The 23,693-nt window shown below is 32.5% G+C and overlaps 1 protein-coding gene across 6 annotated transcripts in view; it reads left to right on the top strand.

The window, feature by feature from the left end:
• LOC119836304 (homeotic protein antennapedia) overlaps positions 1-23,693 on the top strand; it is a 147,177-nt gene that overhangs the window by 118,037 nt on the left and 5,447 nt on the right. For all 6 annotated transcript variants that reach the window (XM_038361615.1, XM_038361608.1, XM_038361604.1 and 3 more), the window contains one exon: positions 14,646-15,497. In XM_038361615.1, the coding sequence (XP_038217543.1) occupies positions 14,837-15,497 (661 nt within the window). In that variant the 5' untranslated portion in view covers positions 14,646-14,836. The remainder of the gene's footprint in view (positions 1-14,645; positions 15,498-23,693) is intronic.

Below are 23,693 nucleotides of genomic sequence, written 5' to 3' on the forward strand. Positions count from 1 at the left end.
TAATAAATGTTATTTGCAGTTAACAATTTTCTTTTTTCTTTATTACAATATTTATGGCAAGACTAGGTATATATATTCGTATTGTAATATTTTTATAATGTTTAAATTGTTTGAAATAACTGAAAGCTCATTAATTTATTTTATACATATCGCAATACAACTTGCAAAACCTTGGATTCAAACCTTGAAGATATTATAATAATATTTATATTTGACAGGACATTCATAAATTAAACTAGTTATTTATAATTAACAAATCATTAATAATTCTTGCATTGATAAAAATAGATTGAAGCACGAAATTATGATAATGACTTACAATAATTAAAAAAACAAACTAAGCATTTATATTAGTAAATAATCATCTATATTTATAACTTTAATAATATAACTTTAATTGAAAACTTTATGTAAAATATTACTTTTGTCCTTTTATTTTTATGCATCGTATTTATCTCTGTAAAACACAATGTAATAAATAGTCAATTTATAAGTAGTATATTGAAATACTAGCTGTAGTGCGCGGTTTTACCTACGTGCATAAGCCATGTACCTATTTCTATAGCTTGTATGTAATTCTGCTACATAAGCTGCATAGTGATTTAGCTTGTATTCATCATCGAAATCCATTCAGTGGTTTTCGCGTGAAAGAGGAATAACCATACCACAGGTTACATACATTCTTACAAACTTTCGCGTTTATATTAGAAAAAGTAAAGTTGATTTACTAAGGCAAAAAATTGCAGTAAAATTTCATCCAACGTTAGTGAAATTTTATCTACCGTCCATAAGCCAAAAAGCACTAACACAAGCTATTAACTGCAATAAAACATGGCAATATCTCGCATCTGATTTAGCCGCTCGGAGATAATTCATATGCATTGCATTCTGAAAAAAAGCTTCATTACATACATAATTTGTTATATATCACAATGGTTTGTATCTAGTGGCTATTACTCTAACGGTACCTTTCACCGTTATCATGCTGACCATCAGATGGTCTGCTTTTTGACTGCCTTAATAAAGCGAGCATGTAAGATTTTAATGTGTAGCAAGAGATTTGGTTGATGCGATAATATGCCGTGACTGCAATCACGACTTTCTATGTTAGAGAAATCATGACGGCGCTTTTGATAAATTCGGCACGCCCTTACAATTGTATCATGTGCAGAATGAAATTATCTTACATATTTTTAAATGATTACATTTGCCAATCCGTACAATTTTATAGTAGGTGTATGGTTTTAGTTTTGTAGGAATAGCGAAACGTACAATAATAAATATATTTGACAAAACAGAAACGACACAAAATCGTGTTATGTAAACAGTAAAAAGACGAAGATGATCAAGAATGTCAGTTAAAATTTACAATTAATTTGAGACAAAACATATTGATAGTAATGATTGCACATTCTTAGGAACAATAATCGAATTGGTGCTAAATATATCCGAGTAATTTATTATTCTAAATAACGTCCTTAAGTTTTTGATATAATTCAACATCCATCTGAAGATGTTCTAGTTATTCTTAGTTTTTTCCCTATATATGTTTCCATAGATTTCTTAATCTAGTAGGTATATAATATGTAGAATTATATATTAGAAGAGATTACTTTGTAAATTGTACCTATCGCTATTTTTCCCCGTTATCATAACAAACCAGTATATAAGCACTTACGCAATAGTTCAACGTGGTTGCTATCTGATTTGCCGTTATGCAAAACGTTATTGAAATGCCCTTTTCAAACGCTAGATGGAACAAATATTTATTCTATACTTAAGGAGGTAACGTCTAGAAATAAATGAGCCTTTTAAGGAAAAGATAACGGCGCACCAAAATGGATAAATACCATATTCCATAAATGGTTAATAAACAATAAAAAATATGCAAAGCAATATATTCAAATGTGTTTTAAAGTGAAGAGATATATCACAAAGAATTAAATGCATCATGATGACTGTTCTACCACAGATTATAAAACCTGGCGTGCAGGTTATTAAATGAATACTTTTTGTATCTGCTACATTAATTAAAGTAGAAAATACATACTTTCTACCCTGCTTGGGACAATGAGCATCTATTACTACTTATAAATATATTTAATATGGTAATGGCAGTGTGGCAGTAATTATAATTTCATATACAATAAATTAAACGTGAGAACATAGAGAGCTTTCATCACACACACACACACACATCTCACATTTGTAGGAACGTGATGACGTCTTACATGCAAGCGATAACATTTACGAAATATAAACTAATAAATAGTGGCAATAATATATAGAAATGTCAAAACCAATTCTCCTTATTTGGCAGGACGTATAATCCATTTAACCTATATATTTTCTTTTCTATATTCCTTAATACTTATTTTTTAATATAATACACACACATAATTCACACATTAATGCACTAGAGTTACTGAAATGTATCACACAAACATTTCTCTTAAACGACATTCACTAATCTTCGAATTGCTCCAGGCATTCCCATAATCGTTTTATAAGTTCTTTCATTTCTGAAATAATCAAACGATATAATAATTGTTAAAACACAACTAAAATGATAACGCCCACCTCAGAGTTGCGTTAATTTAATATCATTTGTACATGTCATCGGCTCCCACTAACGAAACAGTCATCTCATTAAGTATTTTAATTAACTTTCCATATTCATGTCCCATGTCAAAAGCTGTGCGTTTAAAATTTGGGTTAAATTATTTAGAACTCTTTGTGTGTATAGGGTAACTTGCAGACTTGATACTTTCATTTTAAATAAGATTTTCGTCATTTAATATATTTAATACAATGGATGTGTCTTTATTTATATTAAAAGCAACATAGCTAGCAAAGTATTAAAATCCACATCTTAGAAGATGTAACAAAGATTTTGTATGTGGCAAACATTGATCTGAATTAAGACATAGAATAATATCTGTTAGTGAATTGAGGAAGAAAATTTGATTTTAATAGCAGTTAAGTTTATTGATTCAACATTTTTTATTTAAATATCGTCATTTAATATATTCAAGCCACTAATAAACATCAATATCATAACTCATATCCGTTAATTTTCCCATAATTGCAAATTACACGTGTCAAAACATTACTGGATTCCGTGTTTTTTGCAAAGAGCCTTTAAAATAATGACTCGCCAGGCTGGAACGGAAAGCGAATTACGTTACGTTGATAAATTATCACTAAATAAAGATAATCGGCCGCGGATTGCCGGTTTGACATGAGAAGTCGGGGATATTAATGTGTATTATAGGTCTCGGGACACCCGCTCGTTTGTAAAGCGAATTTGTAAAATTATCGGTCGAGCGTTTTGAATATTAATCTTGACGTCGGCCTGATGTATCGAACTTTTTAAACTTGTTTTGAATCGATATAGATTATTATAAAGGTGCCGTTTTTAGACGCTCCGGGAATATAATAGTGCTGATTAAATTCTTGATGCAACAAAGAAATTGCCTGGTAACACGAAAAGTTAAATAAATAAAGGTAGATATGAAGTGATGAGATGAGAAGATATATTACCAGTGATAATATATATTTATTTCAAATTTAGATATTAACCTAATGTTATTATATGTTCTTTACAAGAAATGTCATGATTCAATTTCGAACAAAGTGTATAAAATTAAAATATAAATATAAATATCTATTCATTTGAGTAGTAAATGCACCATTTAACTTTTTATTCGCTTAGATATTTTAGACTCACTCGCTTGGTTTAGATTTTTAATTTTATTGCTGATTTTGTGTGAAAAATCATAATCAGTAGCGTGCGTTATTCAGGCTTGGGCTTATACTAAATAAGAAAGTACAAATACCTAATCATCAATTTGTCATAATACTAAAGAATCATAATAGTTATAAAGAACATGTACCTAATTTAAAGACTACACTACTACACTATATAGATACTGTACGTAGCTTTAGGCATATAAAGCAAGAAGTTTTCCATATTTAAAATGAGATTGGAACAGTTAATAAAGCAATGAGAACACCCAAAACGAAAACTAGAATTAAATTAGAATACAATACATTGTATTTAATTCTCCGAGAGATAACAGTACCAATATATGATGTCCGCAGGCGAAATTCACTTTATAATCATGTCATAAACATTAGATAATTATATAACGGTTTCATAATAAATGGCTTGCATTAATTAATTGAAGCCGTGTTGTCTTGAGGTGTTAGTTGCATTAAATCGTGCGACTATATGCTATTAATTATCGATGTATTTATTTATTATATACTAGTAAAATGGCCGACTAATTGGACTGGTGTTAATTGCCTTCGTTTCACCACAAGGAAGTGCTAGGATCGATATTGACATAAAAACTTATTGCAATCAACAGTACAGATTAATTTTTATTTACCTTTATATACCATTAGGAGAAATTTAAAACCAAAATAATCAAGCTATAAGCAGAATTGCTGAAATGAGCAATGAGTATACCCGATCAATGACATTGAGTGTTATTGATCGGATATACTCGCTACTTACGAAAGGATCTGTTTTTTCAACTTCCCGAAATTACAAAAATATTTACAGATAGTAAATATCATTGTCAATGAAGTTTACACTTCATAAAACATTTGAAAATAGATTTATTTACATGTATGCATCTCATTTAAATCGTAAATTCAAATTTGAACCTAGCCATCTGCTCGCTCTGAGTTAATTTCTTAAGATTATTATTTCGTTGCTATTAAAGAATTCGATTGCATTATCCAAACACAAAGAATCTAGCCTCAATTTTCGAAATTGCTATAAATCAACAATAAATATCGGTTATTTGGGTGAGGGATCACAATCATACCTCAAATTATCTATAGACTGAGAAAAATATAGGGGTTGAATGAAATTTCCTTAATAACATGTCAGAGCTTTTATTTTTTGCAATTCGTTCAAAAAGTAGTCGTATGTTTTTTCAGATGGTTAATTATAAGAGGGAAAAGCATGTATTTTTGCGACTCAATTGATGATCGCATCCTCTAATGGTGAACGAATAACACCGCCCATGCCGGTCAGTCATCTTATTTTTGGATAATACACTGTCTTGTAAATCTTAGAATGAGTCTGAAATTGCAATTGAGTTATGTATTTAGAAATATCCTTCTTCATAGATCGCTTGTACTTTGTTAGTTAGAATATCTAGTCTAATTTCAAAAGTAAAAATTATGGAACTAAAAATTATTAAAAATAGAATAAGAGTAGTTAGTAACTATTGATCAAGGATTTATCTTACTTTCCGTTACTTCTACTTTTTGCCTTTAGCAAAGCAATTAAGGAATTTAGCTAACTACTATTTGTGTTATTTTACAAATTAGTCGCATGTACGAAAAATTAAACATATCTTCGAATTAGTGTAAATTACACATAACCTGTACATACAGAGTAAGTGCTCATTACAACAGGTGTCTAGTCGACATCGTAACAACTGTGTAAATAGTTGAATACAACGCAAACAGCGCTAAGCAATTTAATTTGTTTGATCTGCTTATTCTGGATAACACGTTTCTAATACAATAATTGACTCGACAATTTTAACGATACATCTGTATTGTAAAATATTTGGTTAGAGTTTATTGCGATATCTTCTTAGAAACATTTAATTGTTATAAGTTAATCAAATCAATCTTACCTGACGAAATGTTGCCATGTATTTATCTACTTGTTTATAATACAAAAAGTAATCAATATATCTGAAACGGCATTTTTAAGGGAAGTCTGTGGTTACTGTTTTAAGAGAGGACCTTTATTTTTGCGATGAAGATTTCCATATGTTTACAATTTCTTCTTGTAAAATTTATTACAATAAATAAAAACGGCAGGTGTAATTCAATACCTAAATGATACGGTTATATGGTTTGTTTAATTAATTATTAATTAGACTAATATCAGTTGGATTTTAAACAGTGTAGGTGATTATAAAACCTGTTTATGTTTTTATTTAACATAAAGCATTTTGGGAAATTGAACTTTGTGAAATGTGTCAATAATTTATAATACCTAAATGGTTGAAGATATGGTAGAGAGAGCTTTTTAATTCGATTTAATAACGACATAATTTGGTTAACTTATAATAAATTATATATAATCCGATCGTATGCATATCAAAGTATTTGTATTTTGTTTAAACTATATAATGATGTATCTGTAATGTATAGACGACGATATAGATTAATATCCTAACCCTATATACAAAGCAAAAATAGAATGATATGAACGTATTTAGCATAATGCCAGTAAATTTTATACAAAAACACGGATGTAGATGTCCTAACTTTTACCTGTACCGACTTGAAAAAAAATGCTATGTAATACCTATTTCATCATAAATGATTACAATAATTATTATCCAAACATGCACCTACCTATTTAAATAACATTGTATACCGAATATTGCATGCAAACGAATACATAACCTCCTTCCAAATCAATCTAGCAACTTCCACTATAAAAGAACACATAGTATGAATAACATAAATTTCGTAATTTCAAATTTCGAATGCAACCAGCAATAGGCGTAGCTAGTGATGTGCCGTGCCGAGGTGTTCCCTCGATAACTGCGCCGTGGCACGCGATTCGCTCCGCCCAACACCACGCACGCGAGCCTCACTATGACTTTCGTATTATGAATTACTTTGGCCCGTAATATAGACAGGTATTATCAGGTTAATCTTCCCTTTTTCAAGTATGTTCCACAATATAGATGTAAATTTTGTGTTTTTTCATTTTGAATAAGTGTCGGCGGATGGTAGACCAGAGGATATCTATTAAGAAATAACAAACGTGATTTAACTTTATGCTTCTATTAAAATTATTTTACTTCACTAGTTATGTATATAGTTCGAAATGCCTAGTTGGATAATTTTAACAATAACGATGCTATACATTTAAACATTTAAATAAGATACTTTGCGGAAAACATTGAAATAAGCAATTCAGAGCTCCATCTTAACAATGAAAAGCAGCACAAAATAGCTTTATTTAAAAGTACTAATCACTATAAATACCACTAACGAGATACTTCAAACATTCACACATTCAGTATGTTAACAGAGCTGCTGCTATTTATGCACTCCGTTCAAGAATCTGGCCGCATTAATGCAATCTTAGCTTCTAATAAAATCCAAATGCAGAACTAACACTCTTGATAAACGGCGGCCATCATTGCACGGCACGGCCTATTATGAGAGCGTGACGTCACCGCCCCGCCCCCCGCCGCCCGCTTCAATCAAATCGGGAACCCTCGTCATGCCCCCACCCCACGATCCGCTTTACTGACTCCGCATTTTTCTCATAATAATAACGTCGAAAAAATCGCACAAAAAATCCTGACAGACGCACCGATTCCATTCCGTCCCATCCCTACAAGCGATCCTCGCTGATCCATGCTTTTGCGATTTCATTATTGAATCTGTTTTCATTAATTTCGTTAAGAATGCGATATTGAAGTAATGGCGTTGATTTAATTGTAAGCCTTTCTTTAGTTTTAACTAGCTCTGACTGGGTTGACCCGGAATAAAAACAAAATAAGATATAGCCTATGAAAGTCGCATATAATGTGGCTTTGTATTCGTTAAAATAATTTTTAAAATCGGTTAAATAGATCCAATGTTTTTCTTCTATTATCCAATCTTACAAATTCACAAAGTTGACCTCATTATAATATTATTTATATACATGTATAAAGTAGTAGATATAATGTGTCCTTATAATTTATTGTTTGTTCTAAGACCAGAGAATTTGAATTTCCTGAAAATTAACAAAAATTATATATAATATTATTTATTTTTTTGCTCTTAAACTTATACCTAGTTGTAAGTTATTACATGTTTTCAATTAGTAAGACACCTAATATAATTTCTGTTAGGTTAGTTGAAGAAACTAAAAATTTATTAGGAATAAAATTTGAGTAGATATCTGGTAGTGATGTTTTAGTACAACAAATAGGTAGCAATTAATGGAATTAAAAAAATAGGCCGTAATTTACTTTCGGGCATTCATTGTTTGAAAATTGGTACGTTTTAAAGTCCCAAGAACAAGGAAGAGTCATTGCTAACTTAAATCTAATCTGTATGATATTAATCGGTAAGTTTTATTTTATCGATAAAGTGCTTCATAAAAAATTATTCCCTTTTTCCCTATAAGTTTGTAATGGACGCAATTGGAATTTAAACAAATAATCGATTCTGAAAGAATCGATTCCAATAAAGAAAATAAAAAGCTTGTAAGAAGCAAATAAATCGAGTAACAATATACTTACATATATATATCTATCATAATTTACATAGGACTTAGGAATTTTACACACATGAAATTAAGGCACTTTAATGTAAAATTAATATTTATTTAAATTAAATTTTAATATTGAACTGGAATCATACAGTTACCTTGCTATTTCAATTTTTCAATTCTGTGCGACAATCAAAGCAATGTAAGAAATAAAACAAATTATTAGAAACTTTTAATTAAATCCTTATTTCTTTACTAAAAGGCATTAACTTTATTATATCTTACTATCACCCACATTCAACAAAATTCCTTCCATTGATAATAATAATAAATTTTAAACACATCTCAATCTAGTCAATCAAAACAATCTAATATCAATGCATAGCACTGCCATCTCAACTATATTAATATAAATAATTTGGGCTATGTTGTTGCATTTAAAACCTTAATGGCAGCATCTGAGAAATAAGTAGCATTTATAAATGATTACATATGCGCGTGCGCATCTTTTCTTATTGGATATAAGTTTCATTAAAAAAATGACTCACAATTTCTTATGTCAAATTCTTATCAGATTCGGAGGTAAGTTTTATTTAGTTTATTGTAAAAAAAAAAATCACATTTCTATGTAAATAATGTTCCATTATCTAATTATTATATTACAATTGTACTCTAATTCCTGCAATAAAATAAAACATTATAGTGCCATCTATTGATGAAAAGATTTTAATTAAAAATTTATACCATTTCATTTTGTGTTCTCCTCACCAACAGATGTCACTTTGAAACAGGTTTTTAAAATGTGCGTGTGTGATTCAAAATGTTCGTATCACTTAGTTTGACCATGATGCTATAGATGGTGCTGATATAAATAAAAAGCAAAATCTATATAAATAATTAAAATTTTATTAATATTATTTGAAAAACGGTTAAAAAACACAAAAAAGTTAATAAATTGTTGAATACTTTTCAGTGGTCATCATTATCGACATGTTAATGTGTATAACTTACAGTAAAAAAATCTACCTAATACTATTATTTATACCATTTTATAAGTGGCTACATAATATAAATTTTATAGCGTATTTCATATTAAAACAAAGGACATACTAATATTATTTTTATGTACAAAATATGTGTCATATTATCAGTCATCATTATCTACATTACATTCGTATAAAATAATATTACATGCAACGTGTTACGTACTCTTCAAGGTGTTGCCGCTTGTATACCATCAATGCCATCCAGTCTAATAATTCATTATTGACTAAATTTCTTAAAATTTATAGAAGAAAATATCCCTTAGGGAAAATTTTGCTGGTTTCTTAATTAAAACTGCATCTCTTATGTTGGGAATTTATCAAAATTAACCTTGATTCAGAAAATTATACTATGTCATCATATGACATATTTTTTTGTGAAAGTGAATGAATTAGCATTATAAATAGTTAATTAAATAAGCTAACAGTTTTCATTCCCCTTCAAATTTTATTTATTTTATTTCCAGTTGCACTTTGTGTTCCTTCTTGATGAAACTGCATTTTCTTTCATATATATTTTTTTATCCTATGCCTATTTTCCCAAGCTAAAAATCAACAGATTTTTTTATTTAACCAATAGGTAGTATCCACATTGGTTTAGTCAAGACAGTATAATACTTTGTTTCGTTTGGGATGTAGTTACCTTTCTTTCGAGCCTTAGCATAGTTTATAGGAAAAAAAATTAAAACTATAAAAGCGATCGAGTCATAAATTATGGTGGTAGGTAATATAATAACAGGACTTGCATCCTTTATTGTTAGAGATGGTTTAAAATTTTGAATGTTTTCTTAAATATATTACGATACTGTAATGTAATGTACTGAAAAATATTTTTTTGGATTTTATTGAAATATATTGTTTTTGATTTCTTTAAAATAAAATTAAAATATGTGTTAACAAAAACTTACCTCACCCTTTTGTACATATGTCGTGTCAGTCTTGAGGGATCTTCAAGTGTTTAGTAGTTTTTACAATAAATAACAGATGGCGCTGCTAAGAGTTAAGCATATTTTTAATAGATGGCGCTGTTTTAAACAAAATTGATATGCAAAATTAAAAGCTAAATTTAAATGTCTTACATTCGTATTATATAATTATTTTTTAGACACAAATTTCAATTAACGTAAAACATTTATCACAAGTAAATATAGCACAATATCTGCATGTATTTTACTGGGGTAGATAGTTAGTATGTAAATGAATTGTACCACACTGAGATTGTGTTTACTTATGACTAGCAGCAATTATAAAGGTGTCGGTGTCCGTATCACATCGTAAATCACATCTGCGTGATATAACAATTAGCCGGTATGATAGCAATGTTAATTAAACTGCAATAATACGTGAATGCACACTGCATATTGTTCTTGCGTTTTATATTGGCGTTTTAATTAATTTGTTTGAATATTGTGAATATTTCAATTATTAATTATACCGCCTCTAATGAGTGTTCATATCACGGTCGATGCAATTGACGGCTGATAGCCGTTTAAATACTGAATATATTTGTAGATTATAAAATATAAATTTATAAGTACTTGTCTATACAACTCACCTTTATGCCGTCAAACTTCTATTTAAACCTACATTCTATTTTCACCTATTCATCTACTAAAATAAACACTGTGTTCGAGTTTAAAGTGTTATCTGTTAAATACTGACTTCATTTAAAAATTAATCTTATTCCCACATGAATAAGTTATATTAATTAGAGGTACTAAATAATATGCAAATGAATGTTAATGAAACATTGAAACCTAGAGAGATGAGAGACAATAACACAAACACGGCGTGGAATGTCCGGCGTTTTGATTGCGTTACATTTAATTGATAGCCGGCTTTGATTGCCGGATTCCTGCCGGCTCTATCAATGTATCGTACCTTCCCGTAATAATTATTATCTTTGACATTCAAGGTAGGTAAAATCTGTTTTCGTAGAATATCTATCTCCAGTTAAAATAAAATTTAGACGTGCTTTCCTTATACCTATTTCCTATTTTTTGTTTGTTAATCAAACAGACACAACAACGAAACAAAAAATCTGTTATAGCTACATAATTTTTTTTGGATTGAGATAGTTTTTACTATATTTTTATGTACAGTTGATCCGGTTGAGATCCTTTCCTAGATGAAGCGGTTCATCACAGCTTCTCTAGCCGCGTCTAACAATGAAATAAAAGTATTTTTGTTCCTATACTTACTTACGTTTCTGCGGCAAATTTTTAATACATTTCTCTTGCCATAACAAAGGTCACATTACAAAAATCTGTTTCATACAAACCTCAGGAGACGACCAAATCCGTCTAACACAATGCGTGTGAAAAATAAGCCCAGTGTACAATGAAAATTAGGTAACTTGCTTGATTAAATTACGAACTTGGGGAAGGTAATTAGTCGTGTACATAGGATTTCACTCTGAGCGTCACACACCCGCACTCACTCCTGAGGGTCGTTTTGACGTCACTTTGATGACGTAGAAAAATTAACCCGAAATTTTATTTGAAATAACGACTGTCTATTCCCTTAATGCAATGTTTCTGAATAAGGATTGATGTTGGGAAAGTTACAAATGTACTCGCTACAAACATTTTCGTTAATTGTAAAATGTGACTTTTATTTGAGTAGGAAATTAGTGTTATATGTAATGGCTTAGATTAAAGGAGGACCGAAAGCTTAGAAAAGAAGAGCGAAGAAAATAGCGATTATCGAATTCTATACGATTGAAAGAAAGGAAGAAATAAGGAATCGTTGCGATTTTATGCAAGTAATACGAGGCAAGAACCCGTTTAAGATTGATATTAATATATTATATTATTTATACAAATTTCTTTACTACATGTGTTACACTTTTAAATGGTAAGAGTTTCATAAGAACTCGTACAATGGATATATAAAGCAAAACAATAATACTTACATGTACTCATATAAAATATCAAAAATCATCTTCCGTATTTTACGTCCGAACGGTTTCAGTACTAAAATAAATCAGAACCACTTTATTCCAACAATAGCGCTAATTGACAAATAGTGGAAATGATAAATACAAGCGTCAGATATTTTCTTAAAATACACCCTTTGATCGTCATTTGATTAACAGCACTGACTGTCGCTCGCGAGGCGGTATTAATAATATTTTTAATTTAGCCCACTATCTATTAGACCTGTATATTTTAACTACCTATGATTTATCTCGGAATTCACACAAACTGACGCACGGGTGGTTTTTTGGCTAATTCACACACCTCTTATGTCACTTGATGTATTTTAAATTGAGTTTTTTTCATTCACAAATACATAGACGCGATTTATCTTACACATTTCGTTTGAAGTCATATAAATGTCACTTAGTACATCTATGTAGATGTTTATAAAGTATTTAAAAAATACCTTAGCTTCGTTAATCGCCAGATTTTTAAAATATCTAATTGTATGATATGCACCAATGTTATTCAATTATCTCTCTTTATCCATATCACCAAGTCATCTATTATTAAAATGCACGGTTATTTAATATCCTATGTGAAGTTAACTAATTACGCGGCACCTTACCTAGAAACTCCGAAAGGGCATGAGAACGCTGTTTCGCTTGTGACTCACAAAACCAGTTACGAATAAATCAAGGCAGGTTATCAAATTATCAAAAGCACGTAAGACTGTTAATTTCCTCGTCGGTCAGTTTAAAGACATGTTCCTTGAACTGGGTCGAAGATCTTATCTTAACCCCATAATTGCGGGCTAGAAACATTAGCGTCGTAGGTACTTCACAGATAAAAACTGAGTGGACAAAACAAGTAGATACTTACGTAAGATCGTGGATATCATTTCATTTCTCGGTAAAGAATAGTAATTGCTACAACGTTGCCATGAGATGTGTATGATAGGCTTTTTACAATAATTAAGGTATCAGGTTGGTACGCAAGAAAATGTCGTGAATTTTAATTAGTGCGAAAATGCAGCTGCCGTCGACCTCCCCCATGCAAGCGATTCTTAATCCCAAAGTTTTTAATGAACATTTCTATCATATATTTATAAGTGTGTACGCAAATTGGACAATGCTAGTGGCTGGAATGTAAATGGAAATTGAAAATTAAAAAAATGCGGGGTTCGTCCCGCTTGGGGAGCAGCGAAATCGTAAATTTAAATTGTCCATCCCTCAACATGCAAATTTTTTCGAGAGAGCCTTTCAATTCAAACCTAATGCGAAGTACAATCGCTTATGATTTCGTATAAAAATGTAAGGATATTATAATTACAATTATTTTGTAGCTAAATTTAATGTTGCGGAAATTAGGAAAGCGATGCCTAATTAATCTTCGGACTGAAAGGAAAACATAAACATACATCAGATATTTGCATTCAAAATAAGCATTATCTGATTTAACATATTATTTATACAGTAACCGCATAACAAATAGCATCTGCAAGGAACATATTGTCTAGAGAGACGCCGCCATCATTAACTGTCGCTAATGAAGCTTGAGCTTTTGAGTTTTAAATAACTTGCCTCCGTTCAAGGGGCGGTATCAGTGCCTTGTACTTTACTATGTAGATTTTTTATTTTAGGGAAATGTTTAACAAACCATATCAACATTTTTGCGATGTGACTTTATGAAGACGTCCATGTATTTCTAGTCAGTCTGAACATAAGAGTAGAAGTATAATATTCAGTAGCGATGTAAACAAGGAACAAACTTTTATGGCTATGGCTTCATATTGCGTGTCTAGTTTTTATTGTTAGTGAATTCCAGTAGCTGTCGCGTTAAGTACGCTATAAATTTCATACATTAAAACCAGTTGAGTGAGATCTTGCGATAAAATTGTAGATACCGTGATACTTGCCTCTCGACATACGAATTAACGTCATTGTAAAGTTATGTCGCCGGTCTCATGCGCGGTTGTCACTCATGCTTCATCAACTGCTTGGAAATGTCGGGGCTATGACAACAGGTCAGCCACATGTCGAATAAGACGTGACAGTATTTCATCTCACTGTCTCATTTTTGAGGAACTGTTTCCTCTAGCAAGACAAAGACGAACGTCTTTCAGATTCAGGAATGCTTCATATATTCATCTAACGAACAGGGGGTCCTCTCTGTAGACAGGTTGTCGCTAATAGGCGTTTACTCAAAAGTTATGCGGTTTATTAACGTCATGTGTGTTCTAATCGCAGGACACGTGTTAGTCCGTACAGCGCCAGGTCGATGGCTGTTTGTGATGACTCTGGCGCAACTAACTGCGAGCCCGCCAATAAAAACATTTAATCGATCGATCGACCGATGATTAATACCGTGAAAAAAGGGTTTAATAATAGATTCACTAAGTGCATTCACCTTTCTTTGCAGATTCACCGAGTGTCTGATGAAAATTCACCGTCCGTGCGTTCTTCGTGAAGAATCTGTGGGCTCGATCGCTGCTGTGAAGTGAATGGAATCCGAAGTGTGTGTGTGACTGATAAGGTGATAGTGTCGGCCCCGGTGGCCGAGAACCTGCGACGGAAGATACGGACGCGAGCCGCGCGGGCTGCGGGCCCGCGATGAGCGCCAACAATTGCGACAGCATGACATATTTCTCAAACGCTTACATGCCAGACATGAGGAACGGAGGTGGCCACGACCACCAACAAGCCCACGCGCACTATGGAGCGGTGCCACAGCAGGGGCACGAGATGGAGGGCTGCGACCCGCAGCTCAGACCCACACAGCACCACTATTCCGCGCAGACGGCACCTGGAATGCCCTACCCTAGGTTTCCACCGTATGATCGGTTGGGATACTATCAACAAATGGAACAGAACGGTTACCGGCCAGATAGTCCATCGCAAATGGGTCACATGGGTCCCAAAACAGATGGATATGGACCAAACGGTCATCAGCCACCAACCCCTGCGGTCTACACGTCGTGTAAGCTGCAAGCTGCCGCCGCTACGGCGGGTGGAGTTCCTGGAAGTCCGCCGCTGGAGCAAGCGCAGCAAATGCCGCATCATATGCATCCGCAGCAGCATATGGTGCAGCACGGCGTTCCACCTCACCAACAGCACCTCATGTACCCGGTCGACGACATGCAGCATCAAACGCAGATGCCGCCGATGCACCAGCAGTCCATGCACGCGCAACAAGCGCCTCCCCAACAAGCACCGCCAAACACCAACGCGTCGCTACCCAGCCCGCTGTATCCTTGGATGAGAAGTCAATTCGGTGAGTACGCAAATATCCTAATTATCGAAAGTAAAAACCGTAGGTAGCAGTGCAAAAACAATTTCGCCACTCGCACGCATTGATGAGAAACAATGAGTGCCAGAAACAATGAAATTCCTTCTGTGTAGGGATTATTTATGGGCTTAACTGGCGTTCAAAAGGAATTTCACTTTTCATAAAATTTACAACTTCCAACACAAAAGCGTTCACCTTCTGTTTTGCTGACACCGATAGCGAACAATACGCCCTCAAGTTGCGCTACCGTCTCCTACTGTTTCTGAATTTGTCTGGGAACTAATTTATGGGCAGGTTGCTTGATTTAGGGCTTTTATTGTAATTGGCAACACCCACTTACAAAGTGCATTAAAAATTTAGTTTACGTTGAACAATCGCGCGGGATACATTATACTGATTTGCAATAATCTCAAAGATACATAATTATTTGCAAAAGTACTTATTTTATTAAATCAGTTAAAATGTGGTGTGGTGTAGAAGTGAACAAAATATTGTAAACAATTATGTTTTTTAATGATACAATGATGCAACAAAGTAAGTACGTTAGTAAAATATTATAGCAATAAACACTTTTGAACTTTCATCGTTTAATTATGTTTTGGAAATACAAAAGCAGTATATATCATAGCCCTTATTGAGTCCATTGGCAGACAGAACTTGCCAATTTATACTCAACTCTTAGAAGCAAACTGTAACAAGTTTGTCGAACTTAATTAATTTCAAACGTTTGATGAGGCAGAGATGGATTTCAACTTTGGCTTTGTACTCCGTGCCAAATAATGGCAGAAATGTAGCGCTATCTAATTTGTTTGTCAACATTTATGAATTACAGCAATGCTCTTTGATAAAACATGATTGATTTGTTGAAGAAACCATAGACATCTTCATTTATAATTTGAAAAGTGAATGTTTAAAATATATTTTATTACAACAACACGATCAGCTTATAAATGTTTTGAATGTATAATGTAAAATGTAATGCACAATGCATTACATTTCTTAATTGGAAGAAAATGCATTATATATAACAAGAACAGATGTAAAAAAACAACCAAAGTTATCCTCAACATTCTCAAACAAAAAGCTAAGTAACAGATGACAATGTATTTAACGTATGAAAAATACCATTCGCATACACTTGAGTTCAGTCTGTGAGTTTGAAGTACTCTTAAGTACTTTCTTACTTGAAACAGTAACCTTATTTATCAATTTATCATGTTCGAAATTTGGCTCCCGTATTTAAAAACTTCGAAAAGGTCTTCTGAAATAGAATAAAGTAAGACAAGTTGATGATACGTTATAGAAGCCACTTGGCATTATACCTACCTAATTATTTTGAATAATGATTTGAATTTGCTCAGTAAGTAATGACGTATAATGACGTAAGGTAAGATGTGGTTAGATAAAAGCAATTAAATTCTCACATAGATCATTCGCATCATCGAGAGATGATGCGAATGATTTCTTTCGTGAAATTTGCTGATTTTGGTGTAGAATAAATTGACAAAAATAGACTAATTGAATGTTTTTCATTGCAATATTTTTTCTTTACATGTTTAACCGTTTATTAAGTATGAATTTATTTTCCATTTACACATTAGCTGATTTGTTCTATCACAAATATAGTGTAATTTGTTAAATGTAATTTATGTACATTGAGTTTTACTTATGCACATCGTTCAATACTAAATATAAAGCGTAGTTGAATTACTTTTAAATACACCAGATCTTAGCCGTTTCAATCAACATTCAAATTCATCCGAATTCCATTAGCACCACGTAAAGCATTTATCGTACATTGACGAATAGCACAACTGTCTAACGGAATAGAAAGATAGACCCACCTAGTCCGAAGGTAGGCTGCGATAAGTCGCTCGAATTGAGGTGGAAATGGAAATATAATGGAAACCTCCCCCACCCTGTCAGCAACCGCGTACGTACAATGCCGAATGGACGACTTGTTACATTTCATTGTTCAGTTATCAGGCCTCAGGCTTTTGTGTACGGTGGATGATTGAGTAGAAGAATTTGTTTTGGGCCTGCCTCTGATTTTCCACTGCTGTTGAATGCTCAAATCGTTTGGTAAACGATATAAAATTACAGATGAATGCCAGTTATTGTTATATTTGACTGATCAATTAAGATTTTTCGCTATCCTTTTAAATTTTAAATGGTGCCTTTATTTTAGTATAAATATTTTATTACTATAATATATTTAATTTAGTTCTTTATTTAAGTACCTACACATCAAGTCCCTTATTACAATCAGTTTTCTATGCAAAAGATGGACCCATTTATTTCTCTTCGATACTTTGAGACAATGATACATCGCTGTGTCATTTAGGTAAATAAAAGAGTCATATAACATATAATATTTATTTCTCTTAAACAATCAGATGATATAAAATATGGCAATTTACAAATCTCAATTATATTCACGTTATAAAAACGTTATTACATTTGTCTAAAGTTACGTTTCGTTTCAATGTTATAATGAATAATATGTATTTTTTCAAATTAAAAAAACAGTAAATATTTCCGAGTTTTCTCCCATTAGGTACTTCCTTATCAGATAAGCTCCATTGTACGAACTTACCTTTGATCGATTCACAAACGTCGCTCCTAACAATGACGACAAATGTGCCCCTAGATTGAAGTTCCGATTCTTTTCGAGGGTTGATTTTCTCTTTTCACTAAATAATGATATAAAAGATTCGTTCCTTCCAGATATCTATTACTTCAGATTCGACTGTTTGACAATAAACTGGTTTGAATTGAATACGTACTCATTGTGGCCCATTAATAATTATAGGAAATGTTAAACTGTATGTAATATCTTCGTACTTAATTAAGTGCCCAAGTAAGTATTATATTTAGGTGTTTAACGTTTAACACACGGAAGAATCTCTTTCCAATTATTGACATTTAAATCAGAAAAACATAACGTGTTTTTATTAGACACTAAGAGACCGTTTCCCTTGTTTTCAAATTCCCCTTTGTATTTACACGTGCTATTATTTGCATAAAGATTTTTTATTTTGAGGGGTGCAGTAAAAATATATTTCTAATTTTGTTCACTGACAACTTTCCGGTGGAGTCGTTCGTGGTACAGACGTTGAATGATCGCTTTCGATCTAATAATATTGTTTTGAACTGTTTGGAAGGAAGAAAACGGGAAACAATTTTCGCTAGATATACAAAAGAGAAACTAAATCTAAACTACGCTGCTAAATTATCGATTTAGATTATTTTTCTACGAATACTTAAATACGAATAATATAATGCACGTCTTAAATTAAGGAATACTTCGTTAGGGCACCGATATCAAATTTTCGTATCATCGTTATTTTTGCTTAATTATTAATTTTATTAGTATTGCTCTTGTAACAATTATGAGATAGGCAAATAAAATGAATTGATACGAAACCTTATGCAATGGCAATCAACTTTAAAAGCTCCTATCTTAGTTTATCAATATAACAATAGATGGCGCTGATATATAATCATGCGATTTGAACTTTAGAGTTTATCATATGAGTCTCATTACTATGATAAAACACGTTTTGACTAATCAAATTAATTACATATAAACAAATATTGAAAAAATTTAAATAAAACGTTTAATTTATATAAATTCTAAACAAGCATCTTTTTTATTCTAAGCGTGACTTATTATATTGTCATGTCATATTATATAATATTTTTTGTTTCACCTCACAAAAAACAGTTTTTGAAGCTTATTAAAAAAACATTATATCTCATAATTATATACCCACATCGGAGAACACCAATCTCATTAATTTACGTCCAGCCAAGGATGACTCACACACACACATTTTAAAAGGATGTGTATGTTGTCAAGGGCCGATGAGTATGTGTAAGTGTGATGGTATTGCCATAGTTTAATATCTGAACAAAATTATGACGGAAAATACGTTATGGGTACGATATATATAGTCATTTTCTTATTAAATTCTTATAATTTTGGGTCCTGTAAGAAATACTTTAAAAACATACTAAATAAGACAGATATGTAATAAAATACAGATATGTAATAATAGATAGTGAAGAAAAATTTGAAGGATAAATTATTATTCATACTTTCCTCCTTTTCACTTCAAAAGTTTCAGTAGTGCTGAGGTTACTACCACTTAGTTTTATTATATTGTTTAGCATACTTATATTATCCAATTAACAGGAGTAGAAAAACGTCTTCTCTGTACTCAAGGTTTTTATAAAAAAAAGAACATTCACTATAACTGAATAGATATTCAGGAAAATAACTTTTTGGTTTAAGTTTCATAACCCTCACTTTTATAAAATACAGATAATATTAAAGTTTTCACTCCACTACATCTGCGAGCAAATTTTGTTGACAGTGCTGGCAACATTATTAAATTGCTGTGTTCCTTTTTCCATATCGCCATCTCACTCTCGCTCTAAGTGAGGTAAGCTTTACCCTACATTAATTAAACGTCGAGATAGAACGCCAATCAAACTTTGACCGCCGCTAAGCCGATGAAGCCGAACTTATTATATGGTATTAAAATTCCATTTACTTCGTGAAGCGTTTCAAATTGAAACAGAAACGTAATAATGCGTAAAAAATACATGACTAATTTATAAAATTGCTCCAATAACGATATTAAACATAGAAAATAATAGCTATCTTTATTCAAAACCATCACATTAATAATTTAATAGGAGTTATTGTGGTTGCTTTAACTTCATGTAATGTTAATTCTATCATCGCTAGCCCTATTATTGTGATACTAAACTACGTGTCATTAGTCTAGTAAAAAGGCGTCCCATCACATGGCGTGTACACATGTGCGAGTTGACAGCACATAAATCATAAATATATACGCGTAGGTAGCGATATCGACGGAGGAACGGAAAAAACCCCTCGTTTCCTGCCCAGATCACACATGACCGGCCTGTCTATCTGCCAGACCCGTGTCAAATATTCTCTGGAGCGAAGACCGCCCCCACTCGGCTTTGGGGAGACCCCAGGGGACGCGTTGTCCCGCAGCGAAGCTCATCTTGAAGCCCTAATGCGTTCCACGACTCTAACACATGCATGAACTGTGCTCATACGCTCCCACACATCGAAATCAGCTTTCAGATAATCCCACTCGATTATTCTTTGCTATTGTTTCTTATTCAGATTGAAGTTTTCTTTTTCATTAAGATTTTCGCGTCCGTGACAGGCGTTGAAAAATAACCCTCGCCAGCACCTTTCATAACTTTTCGCTTCGTGATCCAAAGCAATTACTCACATTCTATCGCCTTCTCAAATATTCATTCGTGTTTTGCCCGCTGCAAATTATCTTAATGGTTCTAACAAAGTGTAATTATGCTAGAAGGGATCGCTGTTTCGAAAGCCATTATTGTATTTTTATGCGGCGCACATGTGATAAGTTAATAATCATATTTTCAATTTCCTTAATAGAAACGTTGTTCGGGAAAACGTTGGTTATTGAAATCGAGATTATTGATCGATGTCGGTGTGGGAGTTGGAATGAGGCAGAGGACGCTACCGGGGCCTGATATCCCGTCGACAGGCGGAGTCGGGCGCGGAACAAAGCTCCGGCAGCCTAACAAAGACGTCACCGGCCATGCTAGCGACGCGGAGTTATGGCATCCATTGTGCGCAACAATACCCAACAAACGAGTTTGTATAAGCTATTAGGTACGCGCATTAATATATATTTTTTGTTCACCCGAAAATTTAGCATTCCATTACAAGGGAGAGAAATGAAACGCCCGCCGCATGAATTATATTAAAATATATTTGAATATTTCATTTGACACCTTTTTTGCGGGCGGAATTTCGTTCAATCCCCGGCTCGGCGTAATTTTTAGCGTTCACCAAAACGAAATTTTCGGTGAATAACATTCCATTTCGGATGCAAAACACGACGGGAATCAGCGTCGACACAACACTGACTGATGGCTTCGTATTCGCGATATAAATTCTTTTCGAGCTCTGACCAAATGTTTTTGTATGATTTACCATTTTAACGTCAGCATATATTTCAATGAAAATATTATAACTGATGAAGTTTACGTGCTAATGTTTATATGCATAGTGAAATATTTAATCAGAATATATCTTTATTATCGTTAAAAAATAATTGAACCTAGGGAGTTTAAAAGTTTTTACAGCCATAACATCACCTGTTATATTTAAACGCTTATATTATATATTTCAACTGCTGGGACATCCTCCTATGAGGGTTATATATTCTTACAATTATATAGATATGTATTATTTTAATTCAAACGTTTTTATCAAACTAGTGGACTATTTTAACTCAACCCTTAACAGGAAGTGGTCATTCAGAAATAATTTACGCAATCAAATGTAACAGTACCAATCACGACAATCTTGGCCTACACAATCCTTAACTGTGCTCAGTTTTACTAACAATAACATTAGCTATTCTGTTATTTTATAAAATACTACAGCTTAAGAAAAATGCATATTTCGGAACTATATAAGTCGAACCAGACATATTTAATTTATAAACACACTTAGTAAATAAAACAAATACGAGATCCAAGTATGTCGTCAATTAATTTTTTTATTACAAGAAAAACATTGTTTTACTTTATCTTCATAACAATCTAATAGAGTTTTAAGTTAAAAAACACATCCATAAAATCCGTAGTATGTTTATCTCGCATTTTATCTCAAATTTTTGCTCGGAAAATCTTCCCATTCCAACTAGCACATAACAATAGATGTTATATAAGCGAAGTCATTAGGCAGGTTCGTATATACTGAACTGCGAACGCTGATTATGTCTACGACCCGCCCAGCCACGGGATGATTAATAACCGAGCTTGAAAGACTCCCACATTTTTGTTTTTTACCGTTCATACGTATCGATCAATTGTTTCATTTCCTTGTAATCAAGATTCGTGTTTCCGCTGTGTTATGGAATGTTTGGGGTGAATTCGAACAAATTATTCTCCCTCTATATAATTAGGGTTGGTTCGATAGTAATAATGACGAGAAAAAAAAAACGATTTTAACTATATTAGTTTTTCAAAGTTATGACTAATCTTGTTAAATATTAAATTAGCAAGTAAAAAAGTGTAAATCTCTTTGCAACATACCTACTACTAATGCTATTGGAGAATAAAGATCGAAGACGAGCCACAAACATAATATCCAATAACGTTAATGTAGCTTTTATTATAATCAACATAAAATGTGTTACCAAAATGCTTATAATAGTTGGTTTGCGTGCTTGCATAGGTTATGATATAATTACTTTGAACAATGCTGCCTTCTTCGATTATCTAGACAAATTAAACATTAACAGAAAACGTTTCAGTTTCAGTATCATTGTTGTAAAAAAATGTTGAACAAAACTCAAAACATTCCGTTAAAATCATATCATTTTAAATCGAAGCAACTTAATTACCTTCGTGTAAGCAATGAAGCCTTCAACTTGAATCCTTTTTGCACGATGCTGTATCAATTAAAATTATAAAGCAGCTTTAACCTTCGCCAACGAGTTCTCTGGAAACCAGCAATTTTATTTACGACGTGTAAGCGTTTAAGAGAAATTGCATTAATCTGAATAACCGTTTGATATCATGTACGATGTTGCAATACACTGAGTGCCGCGAACGTTTAAAAGTGTTGTAACTTTTATATATCGCCGAAACAATTGTAACTATATTACTCGAGAGATAAGGGTCTAAATGAAATGTCATAAAAGTTCGAGTTAGTCGGTCGTGTCTGGCCGAAACATATGAAATTGTAGGACATGAATTATGGATTGTCGATATCGCTTCAAGCTGTTGCTATATTTTTTTCGTATTTCTCCGGCGCGATACCGCAACGAATTAAATTAAAAGCTCTTTTCACTTGTCATCCCTTGATGAATTTGGTATTTAGGATTACACGTTCGGTGCATGTTTGTTTATTTTTAGCGACTTAAATATTATGGATTGCGCGTTTAATCAGTGGACGAACACTGTATTATTTATACTTTTTAAATATAAAGCTGCCTCAATTAAGGGAAAACGGGATAGCTATGTAAAATCAAGAAAACAATAAGCGATTTTTTGCAATCTCAAATAGTCAAAAAATTGCGTATCGTATACAAGTATAAGCATTTATAACTTCCTTTATTATTATTCCTCTTTTTCCTTCAATACTTG

This window comes from Zerene cesonia, chromosome 3 (genome assembly GCF_012273895.1).
Source record: "Zerene cesonia ecotype Mississippi chromosome 3, Zerene_cesonia_1.1, whole genome shotgun sequence".
In the NCBI taxonomy this organism is placed as follows: Eukaryota; Metazoa; Arthropoda; class Insecta; order Lepidoptera; family Pieridae; genus Zerene; species Zerene cesonia.